Source organism: Gregarina niphandrodes, assembly GCF_000223845.1.
Source record: "Gregarina niphandrodes unplaced genomic scaffold scaffold00003, whole genome shotgun sequence".
Taxonomy (NCBI): domain Eukaryota; phylum Apicomplexa; class Conoidasida; order Eugregarinorida; family Gregarinidae; genus Gregarina; species Gregarina niphandrodes.
Genome location: NW_011646045.1, coordinates 90,805 through 107,609, shown reverse-complemented (window position 1 = coordinate 107,609; position 16,805 = coordinate 90,805). Strand labels below are relative to the sequence as shown.

Below are 16,805 nucleotides of genomic sequence, written 5' to 3'. Positions count from 1 at the left end.
CGCAGCATGGGTCTCTATAGATTAGTGGCGACCGCTGCGTTGTTGGTCACTGCACAACAACAGGATCATTCTGCCGGCGAAGCTGGTTTGACCGTTCCTCCTTCGAGCTTGCCCTACTTTTATGTGGCGGAGGCGAGCAAGAAGTGCTTCTACGAAAATACTCCTGTGCATTTGCCCGTCACAGTGACGTATGAGAACTTCAATAATCCTGGAGTAACGTGTACGGTTCAAATTAGTGATGCCCGCGGTGTTGAGGTTATGAGCAGGGCAGTTAGTCCTCGGAAGCCAAGTGGCAAGATTACGTACTTGACCCAGCAGTCCGGTCAACTTAGCGTGTGCGTTTCGTGTCCTAGCTCTAAGTGGTTTGGTACCGAAATGCTCAAGTGGAGTGTCTCAGTTGATCTTGGCGACACAGAGGTGAATCTACAGGATGTTGCCAAAGGCTTGAGCCTTGAAAACAATGAAAAGCTGATTAGGACGCTCACTGACAAGCTAAACTACATCAGGACTCAAAACGAGTATCAAGAACAAGAAGTATGTCACCGTTATGCGCAATCCATCACAACCACTACTACAGCCCGTCACCAATATCCCGCTGCTTAGCTTTTGCACGGCCCTCGTTCACTATCTCCCCACCCTACGTCCACTACTTCCGCCAGGTTGTTATCTTTCTGTTAGGAGCACGGTATGCATAAGCTTTCCCAATCGTTGAGTCGTTCCATTGTGGGCCTGGCCATTGTTCATTTAGGGCTGCTAGGAGTGGCCACGTTCCTATCAGTAGGTAACCTGAATCGGTATTTCCGGGCGGAAAAATTGGTGTAAGGGTAGGGGGTTGTTTTTTTGGGGCAAAATGGCGGCAACGCATTTCATAGCTCCAGAATCTAATCCGGCACCGGTGGATACATCGGCATGGCCGTTGTTACTAAAGGTACTTCAGCCCCCCCGCTCGCTGACCACCGCTCGCTGACCCGTAGACCCCCGCTCGCTGACCCCCGACCCATGTCCATCCCACCATACAAGTCCCCCCTCCAGCCTTGCGTACTAATTACGATTGTGGTAGAATTATGACAAATTGAATGTTCGTACGGGGCATTATACGCCTTTACCGTATGGCTCATCTCCTTTAAATCGTCCTTTAAAGGAGCATTTGGCTTGTGGAGTGATAAATCTGGATAAACCCGCGAACCCGTCTTCGCATGAGGTGGTGAGTTGGGTGAAGCGGATATTGAAGGTGGAGAAGACGGGTCATTCTGGAACGTTGGACCCGAAGGTGACAGGATGTTTGTTGGTGTGTTTGAACCGCGCAACGAGGTTGGTGAAGAGTCAGCAGAATGCCGGGAAGGAGTACGTGGCGATTGTCAAGTTTCATGGTACGGTGGAGGGTCCTGCTGCTGTCCAGAAGGCTTTGGAGACTTTGACGGGTGCGCTGTATCAACGACCACCGGTGATATGTGCCGTGAAACGGCAGTTGCGAGTACGGACGATTTATGAGACAAAGTTGCTGGATTTCGATACGGAGAGGAATCTCGCATGCTTCTGGGTCAGTTGTGAGGCTGGCACGTATGTAAGAACACTATGTGTCCATATGGGCCTGGTTCTGGGTTGTGGCGCACACATGCAAGAATTGCGAAGAGTAAGGTCCGGTAACCTGTCTGAGGAGGATAACTTGACCAACCTCCATGACTTGATGGACGCGCAGTACCTGTTCGATACATCGCGGGACGAGCGCTCTCTGCGCAGGCTCATCATGCCCCAGGAGCGGCTGCTTGTTGGCATGCCGCGAATAGTTGTTAAGGATTCGGCAGTCAATGCTCTGACTTATGGAGCCAGACTTACAATCCCAGGCGTCTTACGGTACGAGTCAAACATCGAAATGGGTCACCAAATTGTGCTTATGACCACCAAGGGTGAGGCCATAGCGCTCGCTATAGCACAAATGACCACTGCCACCATCTCTTCCGTCGACCATGGCGTCGTCGCCACCATCAAGAGGAACCTTATGGAACGAGATGTCTATGACGTCCGCTGGGGCTATGGACCCAGGGCTAAGGAGAAAAAGGCACTCATCCTGAAGGGACAGCTGGATAAGAATGGCAAACCCAACGCCAACACGCCTCTCACCTGGCTTCACCCTGAAGGCATTCTGCCTCAACTCACTGGTAGTGAATCCGCGACCGAAAACGTAAAGCCCGAAGGCGTCGTCAAAGAGGAACCATTCGACGCGACACACAACTCCACCCAAGACCCATCCGAGACTTCCCCCAACCTTAAAGATGAGTCCTCAGACGATGAAGGCAAATCGAAAAAGTCCAAGAAACACAAGAAGAGCAAACGGTTGTCGGACTCCAAGTCCTCATCAGAGAAGAAGAAACGGAAGAAGGACCAGTAAAGAATGACCAGTAACTAAGAAGAAGGACAACTGACGGGCAACAAACCTATTTTTTGGGTGTAGTAACATTGACTAAAGATTCATTTCATAATTTTGTTGTCCCCCACACTCTGCACACACTGCCACTTCAGCCGCTCGCCTTTCCGGCCTTGGCCTTTCCGGTCTTGAGCCTTTTCGGCCTTGGCCTTTCCGGTCCTAGCTACCACCGCCTACTGCTTTACAACCACCACCCAGCCGAGGCCGCCAAAGAAAACCAACGCCCAAAGGTAGCCAGCCACCTCGTGGGTTGACCACCCGGGTGGTCCGATGCCCCAAGATCTTAGCCCCAGGACAGAGCCACAACAGCTTATCTTTCCACTTTGATTCGAGTTCGAAACAACTTCCAGTAAGTCGACGCTTTCAGGCGACTATCGACTGGCGACGGCTTCGTCTCAGGCGACGAATCCGCCGTCGTCGCGAGCGGGGACGCGACTGAAGAAGACGAGGACGACGAGGTCCACGGCATGTCGATGCTATCGAACAAGTGCCTGTTGATGTGAAGTTCGGCGCTGCCTTGGTGCCGCTTGTTGAATGCTCGATAGAATGCACGCATATACTCCGTCAAGTGCCATCCAATTGAATCCACACACCACGCCGAACAGAACGGTTCCTCGCCCATAATACAAGCCATTGCCTTGGCATCGTCTGAATTGCATGTCATGTGTAAACACGGTGCGGGATAAACACGGTGCGGGATAAACACGGTGCGGGTAATGGATGGTGGGGGAGGGGGAGGGGGCAACAGCTATAACAGGGGAGCGACTTACATAGAGCATTATGTTCATTTGGCATCTGCGAACCGAATCTGGACGTATATAAATCACTCAGCCGATGGCTCCGAGCGACTAGCTGAGTTACTTCTCCTTGGGCATTCCGTTGAGCATAGTATAATGCTCTCGATAGCACGAGTGAGTCTACCACGCCCGTCACCCCAACCTAAAGCACAAAAGTGTTGGAATGTCAGGGGGCAGTATCTGTCACTTAAGGGTATCGCAACCAAGGCTGGATCACATCGGGACATGAAGGCTGACCTGCTTCAAGAAAGTGCCCGGCTGTTGTTTGAGTAAGGTCATCTCTTGATAGAACAACAGGGGCAGGTCAAATTGATTGCCATTGTGAGCAATGAACCACACTTCGGTTAATGTCGGCCTGGGGCATTTGCGCAGTAAGCTGTGGATCCAGTTTTCCCAGTCATCTAGCGCGTGCCGCAGGCTAGTACCTTTATCATCTAACAGTCTATTAGTTATACCCGTAAGGTTGGAAATCTCGGTGGGTATCCTCGAACCTGTCTTAACATAACGCGTATAGTCATGTTCTACCCCGTCGCGTATGTAATCGAACAACCTACGTCGGTTCTTTCCATTGCTGATAAACAAACGACATGTACATCCAATCTGGATAATATTATCCAACGTCACTCGCAATCCAGTTGATTCTAAATCCTAAAAACACGTGTGCGCTCATCACGCCAAACGGCTCCTCCATGCCAAACGGCTCCTCCATCCCTCCCATTGCCTATATTGATAGTACACGCATACGTGACTGTGCAAGACTACATGTCTGCAAAGCTTACTTACCCAAAAACAGCATAGGATGTCTTTTGGGATCATGCATGGTCCTTTAGAAAATCTTGGTGTTCGTAACAAACGATCATCTGCGAACATACCTAACCATCGAATCGAATCATCAAATGCATAAGCCTACTCAAAGTTCCATGTTTCTGTAAAAAAATCAGCCGCAGCTGACGAGCAGATCCTTTAAAAACAACTGCCTCGTTGAAAGCTCGTGAATTCTTTGCCTAAATCATCTGTTCACGAAATGAATCAAGCTAAGGAACAAAGCAGATTGGTTCTTAAATAGAATTGTAGTTGAGTGGAGATGAGAGTTATTTGGAATATAACTGCCTGAAGCTTTCTTCTATTTCATGCAGTTCAGGAGCACAGATGATGACAGAATGCAGTTCCCTACCGAAATCGAAGTGTCGTAGTTCTTCTAGAGTCCCGAATCTGATGACTTGATCTTTACAGCCGACTCTGGCGACACCGCAGGCCAGCGATTGAGGAGTGAGGATATGCTTCTCCACTTGCTGCACATTGTCTTCCTGTAGGTTTCTGTCGGATAACACGGAGAGGATTTGTTCGACGGCCTGATTAACAGTCATGAACCTTGGTGGTTCGAATATAGGTCTCTGCCTTATCATGTTTTCAACACTTTGTTCCTTCACTTTGATATCTAACAATGCAAGAGTATGAAGTCCCATTTGGAAATTCTCTAGGATCTTGTCCACAAATGATGTAGGCCTCCAAGTGCCATCGAAGAATGGTATAGAGACCACCTGTCCGAATCGATATAACTGAAGTCCTGTCGTACCGACTGCGTTGATGATACTCGTATTGTGAAATATTTTGATCTCAACACCCATTTCCTTAGCACGAAGAAATAAATCCGCATGTGTCGTGGCACCAAATGGATCACCAACAACAAGAAAACTAACCACCGAATTCTTAGCACGCTCCAACATATCGTCACATGCACTCTCAACCATTGTTCTGTCCGCTTCAATCACCTCCTTAGTCGGATATCGCTCCTTCAAAAAATTAACACTTAAATCCTCTTGCACGCTAGTATACGCTTCCAAATACAAATATGAACTCTCGTCCAAGGCCTTCGCCCCACGCACCGTCACATCATCCAAGGAACCCAATCCTAAACCTACTAAATATAATACCATAATTAATTATCCCCCCCCCCCATCTTGAAGTGGGTTGTGGCCCATTTGAGGCAGAATCTCTTGGGACACCCCCTTGGCAGGGATTGACCCTGCCTGCCATCCAATCATCCCGCCATCATCTCACTGGCACTTAGCTGTCGAGCTTGTTTGACAAAGTTGGTTCATTTGTGATTTTGTATTTGTCCTCCTCCTTGGCATGTCGAAAGTGTACGACGAAATAGGAGGGGCTTTCGCCCTCGGATTCGCTTCCACCTACGCATACCACTCGGTTAGGCGACTGCTCACTGGAGTACCCCTTCGAGATGTACACAAACTGACTCGGGACCAAGCTCTCCAAAACGCGAGTAAGCACACTCCACGAATATCACCGCGTGGACCGAACGTATATCGAGTGGCATATATTAACTGAAAGGAATCAAGCGAAATACGTGTAGGTAACTATGCTTTGTGGACGGCCGTTTCTTCTGTGATGAGCGGGAATGTTGCACAGCCTCTTTTCGTATTTGCCTTGAATACGGCGGCTTCCAGTCTGCTTTCCATTCGAAGTAAGCTCAGCTTTTATCGCCGACCTTGGCGACCATGTCTTCTTTGTAATCTGCCTATGCACCGTATCTGTTGCTGTACGTTCCACGAGTGTCTCTCTTCGTAGAAGGTGTTCGTGCCGCCGTCAATGAGAGTGTGGCGTCGAGCATATCCACGGCAGTCGTTGAGAACTTGCTCAGCTTCGTCGCTCGCCCCGCCTTGTCGACCCCCAGAAGTCAGTTCTATTCAAGCTAGCTTCCCGCCCAGTGGGATTTCGCCGCCCTGTGACCACGCGCAAGGTCCGCGCCGGTTATAAATCGTGTTGTAGGAGCACATTGAAAAAGGGCCTCTTCTCGTGCAAGTCATCGCAGGCGTCGCCGAAGGTGCGTTCGTCAGAGATGTGTCTCCCAAACCGCGTGTACAGCCCCGACGCCAGCATGGCCAAGCCGCCCACAATGATGGTCCAGCCCAGGATCCGCGCCAGCGTACTTTGCACAGTCGTTCCTGCAAAATGTTTGCGCAAAACCACCACGCCAATTATCCCACCCACAAACGACAGGGGAGCGAAGGACAGCAGCTCTACGAGGCTTAAACGCCCAGCCAGTATGTACGACAGTACGTTCGTGGATGCCGTAAAAACCACCATGTAGTTAGACCTAGAGGGGTAGCTGTTACACCGTTGTTACGCTCGACCAGTGTACTCACATGACACGTGCGTTCATAAGTAAAGTGCTTACGTCGCGACTGCACTGATTGGTCGTAACCCGATGGCAATGAGAAGAGGCGATTTGATGAGTCCTCCTCCGATGCCCAGTAGGGCTGCTCCGACGCCAGCCAGGTAGGCTAGGCCGCAGTAGGTGAGAGCGTTGACAGAGGTCAGCCATTGCAGGTTCCGGTCGTCAACAGTTTTCTGTCTGGCCAGTCGTTTATAAGTGAAGACGATGAAGCCAATGAGAAAACAGATGTCCCCCCAGAGCCATATTTTCTGGCGTAGTGTGCCACAGATAAGAGCCACAGTGCTACCCGACATAGTCAAGCACAGAAGGTTGATCATCCAAACCATCCCCATGTACGCAAGTTCCTTGAGCTGGAATCCGCTGGTCTCGATGAATAAGGCAGGGTTCCGGTCCTCAAGCCGGTCTGGGGTATCAATCTCGGAATCACTGGACACACACGTGCTATTTGCTGTCGGGGTTGTCTTCCGAAACTCCTCCTCCCGGAGGCCTTTCCGACTCTCTTGTTTGCGATTTACCCGCACCTCGCCCACCTGCACTTGAGCGGGCGAGGTTCCGCCAACAAGACATATCCCCCGATAGACCCCGTCCGCTGTGGGTGTGTTAAGGACCGCCAGGCTGCCGTCGGTTTCACTTACCCCGTCCATGTACACCGAGAAGTCGCTCGCCGCCCCGCTTCCTTCTTCCGACGGCCTGGATACCCATCCCGGTTTCGGCTGCCAAAGTTGAGGCGGCGGCGGCCCGTAGGGGCTACCTTCTCCCGGGCTCCACTTTTGGCGAGCCCGGACCTCCGGCTCCAGCGAAACACTATATTCCTGGAATAAAGGGGTGGACGGAATTTCTCCACCAGCACTACTCCAGCTGTCCGGGCTGTGCCCATCCGGGCTATACCCATCCGGGCTATGCCCATCCGGGCTACCATTAGGGCTGTAACCATAATGGCTATAGCCATTAGGTCTGCAGCCATCGGGGCTGTAGCCATTGGGTCTGCGGCCATCCGGGCTGTGCCCATCAGGACTCTTGACCAAAAGGGGTTCAAACTCGCGGTCACCAGTCAGACCAACTCGCTTCTTCCACATGGGAGCCGCCGCCGATTCCATTTTTCGTGCCGACTGAAAGGTCTTGTAGGCAGTAATGCTCAGAATGATCACCATTGAACATGTAATGACAATCGACGGAAACCACAGGTTCAAGAGCACGCCGCACAAACAGCCCAAGAGTGTCGCCGGCTGGATTAGCGTAACAATCGCATAGTTGACCATGTCTCTGAAAGCAACCACCCGTTTCGGAAAGCAACCACCTGTGTCTGAAAGCAACCACCTGCGGACGCCTGTACTTGTGGACTTCCGTATTTGTGGACGCCTGCATTGGTGGACACCTGTACCAGCACCCGTGCTTTGGTGCTTACTGAGATTGTCTGGCCTTCATGTAGTTGACAAAGCAGGCGCCAAGGCCGGTTCCAAGTACAGCGCTTTTGCTTAGCGGGACAGCGTCATGGACATCGGTTAAAGGTAAGGAAAATAGTGGCAGGAACAATGAGCCTCCTCCGGTGCCCGCAACGGCCGCTAGAATGGACAAGCAGATCGTGGACCCTAAGAGACCAAGAAAAACAGAAATCGAGATGGGTACTCCATTTAAATTAATCATAAAAACGAAGTCGTCGTTGCCTCAACAGGTTGCTGGCGTTAAGCTCTGTGCAGAGGCGCTCAGCATCGATGAGGAAAATCTCATCCGGCAACTGGAGTTCGTATTGATCCGCAAATTGATCAGGAGTCAATCTTTGGTAATCCTTGACTACTGGTGTGGAGTCCGTCTCGATTGTTGGTTTACCTAGTCCTGCGGCAACTAGCTCTCGCAGTTCCCGACTTTTCTCGTCGTGCTAAAAAACAACGTTCACATAGCCACCATACTTATCCAACTTGCAAACATGCTCATCGGTGGTATGCGGAAGTGCTTTGTATCCCTCCCCGTGCAACCTAGCGCCGCCTGTTCGGAGGCGCAGCGCGGCATGCGTGAAGGAAAGTGTTCGCGAAAGTGTGTGCGCGCGCGCAAGAGCGCGCGCAATTTAAACCGAGACCCAAAGCAAAAGTACGCCGCAGTGAGGAGGTGCATGTTGCCCTCACCGGCGTGCTTTCGGCAGTGGACTATCATCGGTTTATTACGGCAACGTTTATCAATCAGCGACAGTCAGAGTGGCATTTGCGAGCCCGGCAGTCATTATCGCTAGGCTAGCTGAATTTGACGGCCAGGTTGGCACCAGCGGCTGGCGGTTGATTGATAACGGTGATAGCCAAGACTTTCTGATGCCGCCCTTTAGAGACATCAGAAGCCCGATGCTATCGACAGGGGGGGAGGGTGCGGGAATCTTACGCGGTTAGAAAGAATCTCATACCACTGCTTCAGGGCGGGAGAACCTCGTCCAAGTGCTCGGTGGATGGTGCGAAGCAGCAGTGTATCATCTTTGACGTAGTCCAATACCATGGACAATGGCAATGCATCCATCACGTGATGGTTGTGGCACGACAGCTCACACAATGCTTTCAATAAAGTGCGCAGCAGCTCGGGTTTTACATCTTTTCGGCTGCTGCCCAATTTCCTAAGTGCGTTCGCCAACTGAACGGCGGACCGGACAGTAGTACAATTTAGGTACCGGTCAACCGCCAGCTGCATGTTACCAAGTTCCGCTGGATAGGGCCCCAGCGCTTTCCGGCGTGACGTTTCCAGAGCAGCAGCCACGCCTGTCGGATCCTGTCGATACCTCAGCACTAATCGATCAAAGTGACTGTTCAACTTTTGCAACAGGCTCGGGTGGGGACATGCAATGCAAAGCTGCATCGGAAGAGCGCAGCCCAAAAGGCTTTGGACCAACTGGAAGTCGGCTGCAGCCTTGTTCTCGGCTAGGACTGCCGCCTTTTCATCCTCGGGAGGCGGTCTGTCCTTCTGTTGGGTGGGGAACTGTGGGTTTCTCGGTTGTTGCGTTCGACCATTGCTGTTGGAGGCGCCTTTGGCAGGACGCCGGGCACCTTTCTGTGCGGAAGTCTCTACACCTTGAACTGCTGACGTTCCGTGGACCGCCGACGTTCCGTGAACTGCAGAGTATGACGCTCCTTGAGTTGATGAGGTTCCCTGAGCCGGGTCTCCTCCAAGGAGGGGCATGGTGCTACCAAGGGTTAAGGGGACCACTGGGTGGTCCTTTCTCTTGTTGGTGTCCTCACTGAGTTGTGCAAATGCGAGGCACCTTCTTACGTGGGCCACAAGGCCTACAAAATCGGCATCGGAAGCCTGCTCGACTTCTCGGGAGAGTTTGCTGTGCAGAAGGACCAATCTATTTCGCGCAATCTCCGGATGCGACCACAGGTAGGTGATGTACAGGTAGAAGTCGTCTGTGGTTACCTGTAACGCGCGGTATGGCAGCAAAGCCACCGGCGGTTTCCGCCTCAAGGCCGAGCTCTGCTGTGGCTTTTTGTTCCGCCCTTTTCCTCCGGCGCTGACACTCTTCCCGATGTTCGAGCTTTTGCTTCCGACGCTGGAGTTCTTACTTCCTCCAATACCGGTACCTCCAATACCGGTACCTCCCATACTAGTACCTCCCATACTGGTACCTCCCATACTGGTACTCGGTGGTTGGGCTTCAACTGAGGACTTGGTCACAACTCCTGCGCTTCCAGCTGTGCCGGCGGGCCCTGCAGTATTTCCCATATCACAAGGTTGCGATGGCATAACAGATGCCTGCGACGCGGCAGAGCCTGTGTTTAGTTTTGGTTTCTGGCCCAAGTAGCAGGTGTCGATGTGTTCGACGATGCGTGATAGATTCAGCGCCCTCTCCAAGCGCGGGCGCAGCAAATCGTCATCACTGAAGTAAATATATGCGTTGTGCAAAATCTCGGGGCAAACATCTCCCAGGTGCTTGAGCAGAAGGGGTCTAACCAATTCCTCAGCTCTATTAAGCAGCGAGCACTGACTCCTGGTTGCCGCTGCTGGCATCTTCCCGCTTCCATCATTCCAAATATCTACTACGCTGTACTGGTCATGTCGTCTGACCTCTATCATGCTAGCCAAAGCGGATAGCAACACTACTTCACTTACGTCGCGACTCAAACCATCGCCGACCGATGTCCCGAAGCCGTCATTAGACAACAACGGTAACAGTATCTCCAAGGACCGACCGTACTCCTTCTCGTCATACGCTCGTTCGTACTCCATTATTTTGGTTTAAACAAAAAATCACTCCAAACCATCGGGAGCCCGCCTGACCCCGCCCAGGTCACCCCCTGAGCAGCCCCAACATTCCAGGTCACCCCAGCATCAAGTCGCTCGAGCGCGGCCGCGGAGATAAGAAAATGAGATTTAATTCATTCGGCCTAATAAAGCCGGAAGCCGAACTATGAGAGCTCCAACACGATTACGATTCCCCGCTATGACGATCCCCAATGGTGGCTAGCCCACCACAATGGTTGGCTCATCAGAATGACTTAGGCGGTCTGTCAGGCAGTCGCTTCCGCTCAAATCATTGGGCAGTGGTCAAGAGGTTCACACTCAAAGGCACATACAGAAAGGCGCCGTCAGTGCTGCAGCCCAGGTTACTTATTGTTCCGCACTGGTAGCCCATAATGAGAGTAGCCAAGCTAGCACGTTGCCCTCCTTCCCAGTACTGATCAACCCCCGTGTCACGTTTCTGCCCACCAAAGTTCGATCGAACAGTATTCCGGGTGTCCAGCTTCTTGTCGTCAATTACCGCAGGAGTGACCAACGGTCGGCTTGCTGGCGATTTCGCGACGTGTCTACGAGTTTTGAAACCCACTTGGATTTCGGGTTGGCGACCCTTCGCGCCGGCCTCGTAGTCGCCGTCTTCTGCGGATAAATTGTACACACAGAACTGGTAGGCGGCTCCTTCCTCCAACTGTAATTTGGGATCTGTGAACGAGGCTCTGGCGGAGATATTGTCGATTTCCAGCACCTCCGGCTCCCCCGGAACAGCGGTCCAGGCGAACGGGCGATAGCGGGCTGAGACGTCCGTAATGGGGACATTGACATTTATGAAGCTAGTAAAGTTAGACGGGCTAACTGCTGCATTATCGATTACCTGGTCACCGGTTACCTGGTCACCGGTTACCTGGTTAGCTGTGGACACCTTGACGTGGTCAATGAGTTGTGCTGCAACCTCAGCCTCCTTACCGGGTAGCTTGGAGTAGACCAGCGCGATGTGCCCTGTGTCCATTAGACCAGAGTTGACAATGGATAGCTGGTTTCTGCGAGGCGAGCACAGCTCGAGGAGCATGTTGAGCTCGCTGCCCGCCTTTGTGATGACATTAATAGTTCTGTTAAAGTTGTCTCTGTTGATATCCTTGACAACAGAAAAGGTCTTGGGGTAGAATTCGTGTTCCTCTGGCCCAATTTCCGGGGACATGGAAATAGTGCCGTACTCTTCCATCATCCAATCATCGGATTCGCCTGTCGCCACGTACCCGAGCTGTTTCAGTTCGGGTGCGCTGCCGAACGACTCGATGCCATGTAGCGACTGCGCGATCTCAGTAAATATTTGTTTGTCTCGTCTCGACAGTGTGCGGTTGCTGCAGCAGTTCCAAGGCCGCGTCCAGAGGTCCCCGTAGGCGTGGAAGTTGAGGGCAATCTGGGGCCGGAAGAGGCGGGTGAGGCGGCGGATGGCGCGCGTCTCCGGCTCACTGAAAGCGTGTGTGCCTTCATACTCCTCGGTGTGACAGGGCGAGTGCTCACGCACAAAGGTGCTGCCGTAGTTGCGGTTGAGATCAATCCCGTTCAAGAGGGCCGTTGAGTTGGTTGGATTGTTGGTACAGGTGGGCCTTTGATTTTTGCGGATCATGGGATTCCTTGTTAACTCGATTGCGCGATATCCATCGGGGTTAACGAAGGGTACGAATACAATGTCGCGTCCTGACATCAAGCTGCCAAGTGCATTTTGCGAAACCAAGCCGTCCTCGGGATCCGATCGCCCGACTGCAGGGTCCAAAGCTAATTTGTTCAAACTATCTACTATTCCATAGAATACAGTAAAACTTGCCGTCAAACTCGTCGGCTCACGCGCATGATGCAAAGCCGTCATCAGCACACGCCCGCGATCCGCATACCCAAATACGTCCAGACGCTTCAGCCACAACGACTTGTCCGCCACCGCCTGTGCCTCTGCCGGGGCCTCCACCTTCTCCACCGTCCGACCAGCAGAGTTCACCCGGGGACCCGACCACGTGTTGCTCTTCAGACGGAAACCGCGAATAAACGGGTCCTGCCTGAAGACACCCAGACGACGAAGGAACACTGAAAGCCTTGACGGCTTCACTTCAGCCGGCACTCCCCGCAACCGCCTTTGGCTAAGCGACTGCAGATCTCGAGTCCACGGCGCCGTCGAGTCTCCATAACCCGGCGAGCCTCCGTATCCCGTCGAGCTTACATAGCTGGTCGGCCTTCCCGGGGCAATCCACGGTCGGTAACCCCGTGGCCTCCCAGTACCGTAGCCCCTTGCACCTGCGTACCCCCGGGGGCCATACGCCCCCGGGTTGTTCCACCGCGGGTTATATCCCCACACGTTGTACCCTGACGGGTTGTGGTGTTCTTCTCGGAAGGCGCCCTGCTCCGTGACGGAGTAGGACGTCAGTGAGCGAGGCACGCTTGTCCATGGCATCCGCCAGAACCGCGTTGAAAGAGTCGCAAAGAGACCTCGGACAGGGGCAGACTGCCCCCTGCCGGCGAACTGTTGCCCTTCTAATTGTGCGCTGTTTTCTTCTATGGCGTCTGGGTCGTTTTCGGGGTCCTCAGCATCCGGTCCAGCATTGCCGTCGAGTCCAGGGTTGCCATCTGGTCCGGCGTAGACATCCAATTGAGGGTTGCCGTCCGGCTCAGGGCTGGCGTCGACTTCAGGGCTGGCAGGGTCAATAGTGACCACGCGGTCTTCCGAATCGCGGGATTTAAAGAATCTGTCCACCGCGTCCAGATGGCTGGAGAGCCACAGAAAGTCCCTCTGCTGTCGCCGCTCCCCGCCCCCTTGGCGAACCTCTTTACTGCAACGGGCAATCGATTCTTCTTCGGCAATAGACTCTGAAGGAATCACGCGTGATGGAGTTGGAAGCGGCGAAGCAGAAACGTTGATGCGGTTGGGGACAACCAACTAGGGGTGCAGCCAACAACAGGTATAGGGATAAACCAGAGGAACTTGTGGTTTATCCCTGCCTTGCCAGTTCTGGCAGGAGGTGGTTAGAATACTCATTAGGGCATATTGCATGAAGCTGGTGGAGTTGGCGTAGACTTTTGGGTCTTGTATTCCTTTCGTTGAGACCAGATACGACCAGATTACACGACACTGGTAAGACAGTCCAATGGGAATCTTCGTTATGAAGAGGGGATTAGAGCCTTCGAGGTGATCCAGGGCTTCGAACACTTCCTCGTAGGATGGGAACCCGTATGCATGGTGGCCGATCCCGTCATTAAACAATTCTTGGATCCCTCCCTTTACGAATCCCCAAAGAAAAAACAGGCGCATATGAAATTTGAAGCCTATATTTTGCCGACGCCAGCCATTGTGCTGATAGCTATTCTCCTATTGGACTTGGGGCAAACCCAACGCTTTGTTAACGCCATACTTAATGTAACTCCTATAACGTTTCCCCCCGCGGCTCCATGCCCTTTTACTTAAATCACTTCCCCTCACAGACGGACTGTCCCCTGACATTATTTCGCACTTTAGTTGAGAGTGGGTGTAGGGAAGCATGCTCGTGCTAAGCTGAAGTTTATCCTCATTGGAATTAGCGCCTTCAGGCTCCTTGTACAGATTTCTTATCTCGGATACACCAAATCTAGATATCGGGAATTCACATCAAGTAAGAGCTGCATCCGTCTGCACCCCTCCCTATCCGTCTGCACCACCAACCATCCTGTCCCTGTTACTGAGACCCACCCCTCACCCACCGGTCTACTACAGCCCGACCATTGTCATTGCTTGATGCCCGGGGTTGCTTCGGTTAACGCATCACCGTTATCTATTTTTCCTTCGTAGACGTTATTGCAGGGCATATGCTGGCATCCGTTGATGCTGAAGACCGTTTGAAGATCTCCGTATCCAGAGCTGAGAGGAATTTCTGGATTTGCTTCATGAATATTGGCCTGTGGTTAACTGTCGCTAGAATGAACGCGGTACTTGGTCACCTGAACAAAAAGATTCAAAACAGCAAGCTTCAAGGCCCCTTCCGGCCTGTTGACATGCCTGAGAACACAAAACCCGTTACGGTAAGGAATAGGAAAGAGCAGAAGATTTGAACAACTTTTTCGCAACCCCAAGCTATACTTGCCCCGAAGGCAGCGTCACGACCGAGAAGTCGGTTCTCACTCCATACTCCGGGCGTCTAGCTCACATGGTAGAGCGCTCGCTTCGCATGCGAGAGGTACTGGGTTCGATTCCCAGGTCGTCCAGAATTCTTCAGTTGGTGAGAAGCGACGATAATGTGGAACTAGAACAGTTCCACATTGATAGTCTGGAGTGAGAGCAAGTCGTGCGCTGTTAATGTCTGTAAAAAAGTGTGTGCACACACTTCGTGCATGATTAGTACAGAGATTCTATTCTACATCACACATTATCGTCCATAACCATTGACTGACCAAACTTAGAGCGTCAGCTAGACCGAAGTCCGCCAATCGCTTATATCTAGCCCACATTTTGACCTCTGTATAGATCGTCACGTGGAAGAAGATTGCTTGAGCACACGGCAATCCCATTGAATCTAACTTCGCAACATTGTTAGGTATCCACCAGCGCACATGTTAGTCTCGCATATCTGCGGAAATATACGTATCAAGCTCAGCGAGCAAAGGAACGAAGAGTGAATGCCAACCTGCAGTACTCCATTTGATCTCGCCTTCAACTTCAGGTTGGTCATTATCCTCAACTTCAGGTTTGTCATTATCCTCAATATTCTTAAGTCAACGCAACATCGCCCCCACTTTTTGCAGTAACCCAGTATTTCCCAACCATGCGGACTCGAACAGCATCTGCCATCGTAGCTCTGACGTAAGCCCCGAAACGAGCCGGTAGCTCAAAGTATTCATTCGCCCTGTCGCGGTTTTCGGTCCACGGACCCCATTTACAGGTGCGGAGGACGAACAGCGGCGATGTCGGATGGGGTCGGAGACGGAACAAATCCTAGAACAGGTTTGTCTGTGTTAAAACGTTGGTCTAAAAAGGTTCCCCGTACGTGTGTTTGTACAGACACACTATTTGTTCTATACTCCGGACCATGCCTACAAATAGCTGCGCAAGATCCGTCGAATTTCAGAGACTGAAAAAAATTCGTTTGATGCGAACATCGCCAACAATCGCTCTTAAGGGAGTTGATTTTGATACTAGCTAGTGCTTTCATTAAATCGTTGAATCCGAAAGATATGACCAGAGGCTTCAGTGTTTTTGGTCCGGCAAACTAAGCACGGATGGCACCCCAGTGGTTGGCAGCGGGCGAGGAGGCATATGACTGACTTACGGTTGTGATGAGTTCGAGGTGGCGCCGTCTGTGGTTTGTTGACGCCCGTGACGACCGTGGGCCTCTCGTCTGCCGTCGCTTAGTGCTTCGAGAGACCCACGGTTGTCGCGGGCGCATCGAAATAGCAAGTGCGGTTGAGATAAGAGTATCTCCGTGGGTGATCGATGCAGTGCTGGCCCCCGTTGGAACCGCTTGGCGGCTGTGACTGGTTGTGCTGCCTCGATCGTTGGAACAGCCCTCGTTGGAACAGTCCTCGCGAGCATGTATCGTGTGTCGCGTGGTCAATTGTCGCCTCGGTCATCTAGGACGTTTCCGTCGGCCAGCAGATCATGGAGTGGAGTTCTCACTGCTTCCAAAAAAAATTGTACCCGAAGTCCGTATTCGAGAGCGGGCCGCCTAAGCCGGCTGGCAAGGCTGGCAGCATGGAAATGCAGTCCATAGGAAGCACAGTATATAGTCGACGTTTAGTCGGCTTGTTGTTGCACAGTGTTCTTGCCTGTGGTTTCGGGTCTGTCTCCGCCTTCGACGAAGGTTTTGACAAGCTTGGCTTTGAAGCCGAATTCCATGAGCTCGTTCCTGGAGAAGATGGGAGCGGGTCGGTCTTGTCGTGGTACGTCTCCGAGAATCTGGCCGATGAGGATGTCTTTGACAAGGAAATCTTTGTGTACTCTGGCCATGGTTTCGGCGTCGGGTGTCCAAGCGGTTGAGTCGGCGAATGGCACGTCTTTCTCCAGAGGTGAGGCGTAGTCTTTGTCGAGGTCAGTGGGTCTGACTCCCTTGAGTACCCGGAGAGTGTACTCAATAAAGAAGCCCATGCTGGTCTTTGTCATGTCAAGTTCGGTGGCAAGGTACCGTCTATCCAAGGGCGTGATGCGCTCGGACTTCTTGTACCA

The 16,805-nt window shown here is 52.2% G+C and overlaps 9 protein-coding genes and 1 non-coding gene across 10 annotated transcripts; 4 read left to right on the top strand and 6 right to left on the bottom strand.

The window, feature by feature from the left end:
* Window positions 1–6: 6 nt before the first annotated feature.
* GNI_019610 (emp24/gp25L/p24 family protein) lies at window positions 7–822 on the top strand (the record flags this gene model as incomplete). Its single annotated transcript, XM_011135941.1, has 2 exons — window positions 7–534; window positions 679–822. 2 exons carry the CDS (start codon window positions 7–9, stop codon window positions 820–822), a joined length of 672 nt encoding a protein of 223 aa, XP_011134243.1.
* A 28-nt stretch (window positions 823–850) lies between these two features.
* On the top strand, window positions 851–2,389 carry GNI_019600 (putative tRNA pseudouridine synthase; the record flags this gene model as incomplete). The annotated part of the gene is made up of 2 exons (XM_011135940.1): window positions 851–928; window positions 1,061–2,389. 2 exons carry the CDS (start codon window positions 851–853, stop codon window positions 2,387–2,389), a joined length of 1,407 nt encoding a protein of 468 aa, XP_011134242.1.
* A 1,046-nt stretch (window positions 2,390–3,435) lies between these two features.
* Window positions 3,436–4,038, bottom strand: GNI_019590 (putative exonuclease; the record flags this gene model as incomplete). The annotated part of the gene is made up of 2 exons (XM_011135939.1): window positions 3,436–3,870; window positions 4,006–4,038. The coding sequence occupies 2 exons, from the start codon at window positions 4,036–4,038 to the stop codon at window positions 3,436–3,438; spliced, it is 468 nt and encodes a 155-aa protein (XP_011134241.1).
* A 275-nt stretch (window positions 4,039–4,313) lies between these two features.
* Window positions 4,314–5,159, bottom strand: GNI_019580 (diphthine synthase; the record flags this gene model as incomplete). Its single annotated transcript, XM_011135938.1, has 1 exon — window positions 4,314–5,159. One exon carries the CDS (start codon window positions 5,157–5,159, stop codon window positions 4,314–4,316), a length of 846 nt encoding a protein of 281 aa, XP_011134240.1.
* An 832-nt stretch (window positions 5,160–5,991) lies between these two features.
* GNI_019570 (sulfite exporter TauE/SafE protein) lies at window positions 5,992–6,744 on the bottom strand (the record flags this gene model as incomplete). The annotated part of the gene is made up of 2 exons (XM_011135937.1): window positions 5,992–6,337; window positions 6,419–6,744. The coding sequence occupies 2 exons, from the start codon at window positions 6,742–6,744 to the stop codon at window positions 5,992–5,994; spliced, it is 672 nt and encodes a 223-aa protein (XP_011134239.1).
* A 1,310-nt stretch (window positions 6,745–8,054) lies between these two features.
* GNI_019560 (hypothetical protein) lies at window positions 8,055–10,618 on the bottom strand (the record flags this gene model as incomplete). The annotated part of the gene is made up of 2 exons (XM_011135936.1): window positions 8,055–8,294; window positions 8,786–10,618. 2 exons carry the CDS (start codon window positions 10,616–10,618, stop codon window positions 8,055–8,057), a joined length of 2,073 nt encoding a protein of 690 aa, XP_011134238.1.
* A 304-nt stretch (window positions 10,619–10,922) lies between these two features.
* On the bottom strand, window positions 10,923–13,925 carry GNI_019550 (putative carboxypeptidase; the record flags this gene model as incomplete). Its single annotated transcript, XM_011135935.1, has 2 exons — window positions 10,923–13,483; window positions 13,649–13,925. The coding sequence occupies 2 exons, from the start codon at window positions 13,923–13,925 to the stop codon at window positions 10,923–10,925; spliced, it is 2,838 nt and encodes a 945-aa protein (XP_011134237.1).
* Window positions 13,926–14,698, top strand: GNI_019540 (putative transmembrane protein; the record flags this gene model as incomplete). The annotated part of the gene is made up of 3 exons (XM_011135934.1): window positions 13,926–14,030; window positions 14,130–14,262; window positions 14,439–14,698. 3 exons carry the CDS (start codon window positions 13,926–13,928, stop codon window positions 14,696–14,698), a joined length of 498 nt encoding a protein of 165 aa, XP_011134236.1.
* Window positions 14,699–14,778: 80 nt separating this feature from the next.
* GNI_019530 lies at window positions 14,779–14,851 on the top strand. The gene has a single exon. It is a non-coding gene; the product is annotated as a tRNA-Ala (tRNA).
* Window positions 14,852–16,376: 1,525 nt separating this feature from the next.
* Window positions 16,377–16,727, bottom strand: GNI_019520 (hypothetical protein; the record flags this gene model as incomplete). The annotated part of the gene is made up of 1 exon (XM_011135933.1): window positions 16,377–16,727. One exon carries the CDS (start codon window positions 16,725–16,727, stop codon window positions 16,377–16,379), a length of 351 nt encoding a protein of 116 aa, XP_011134235.1.
* Between the last annotated feature and the right edge of the window lie 78 nt (window positions 16,728–16,805).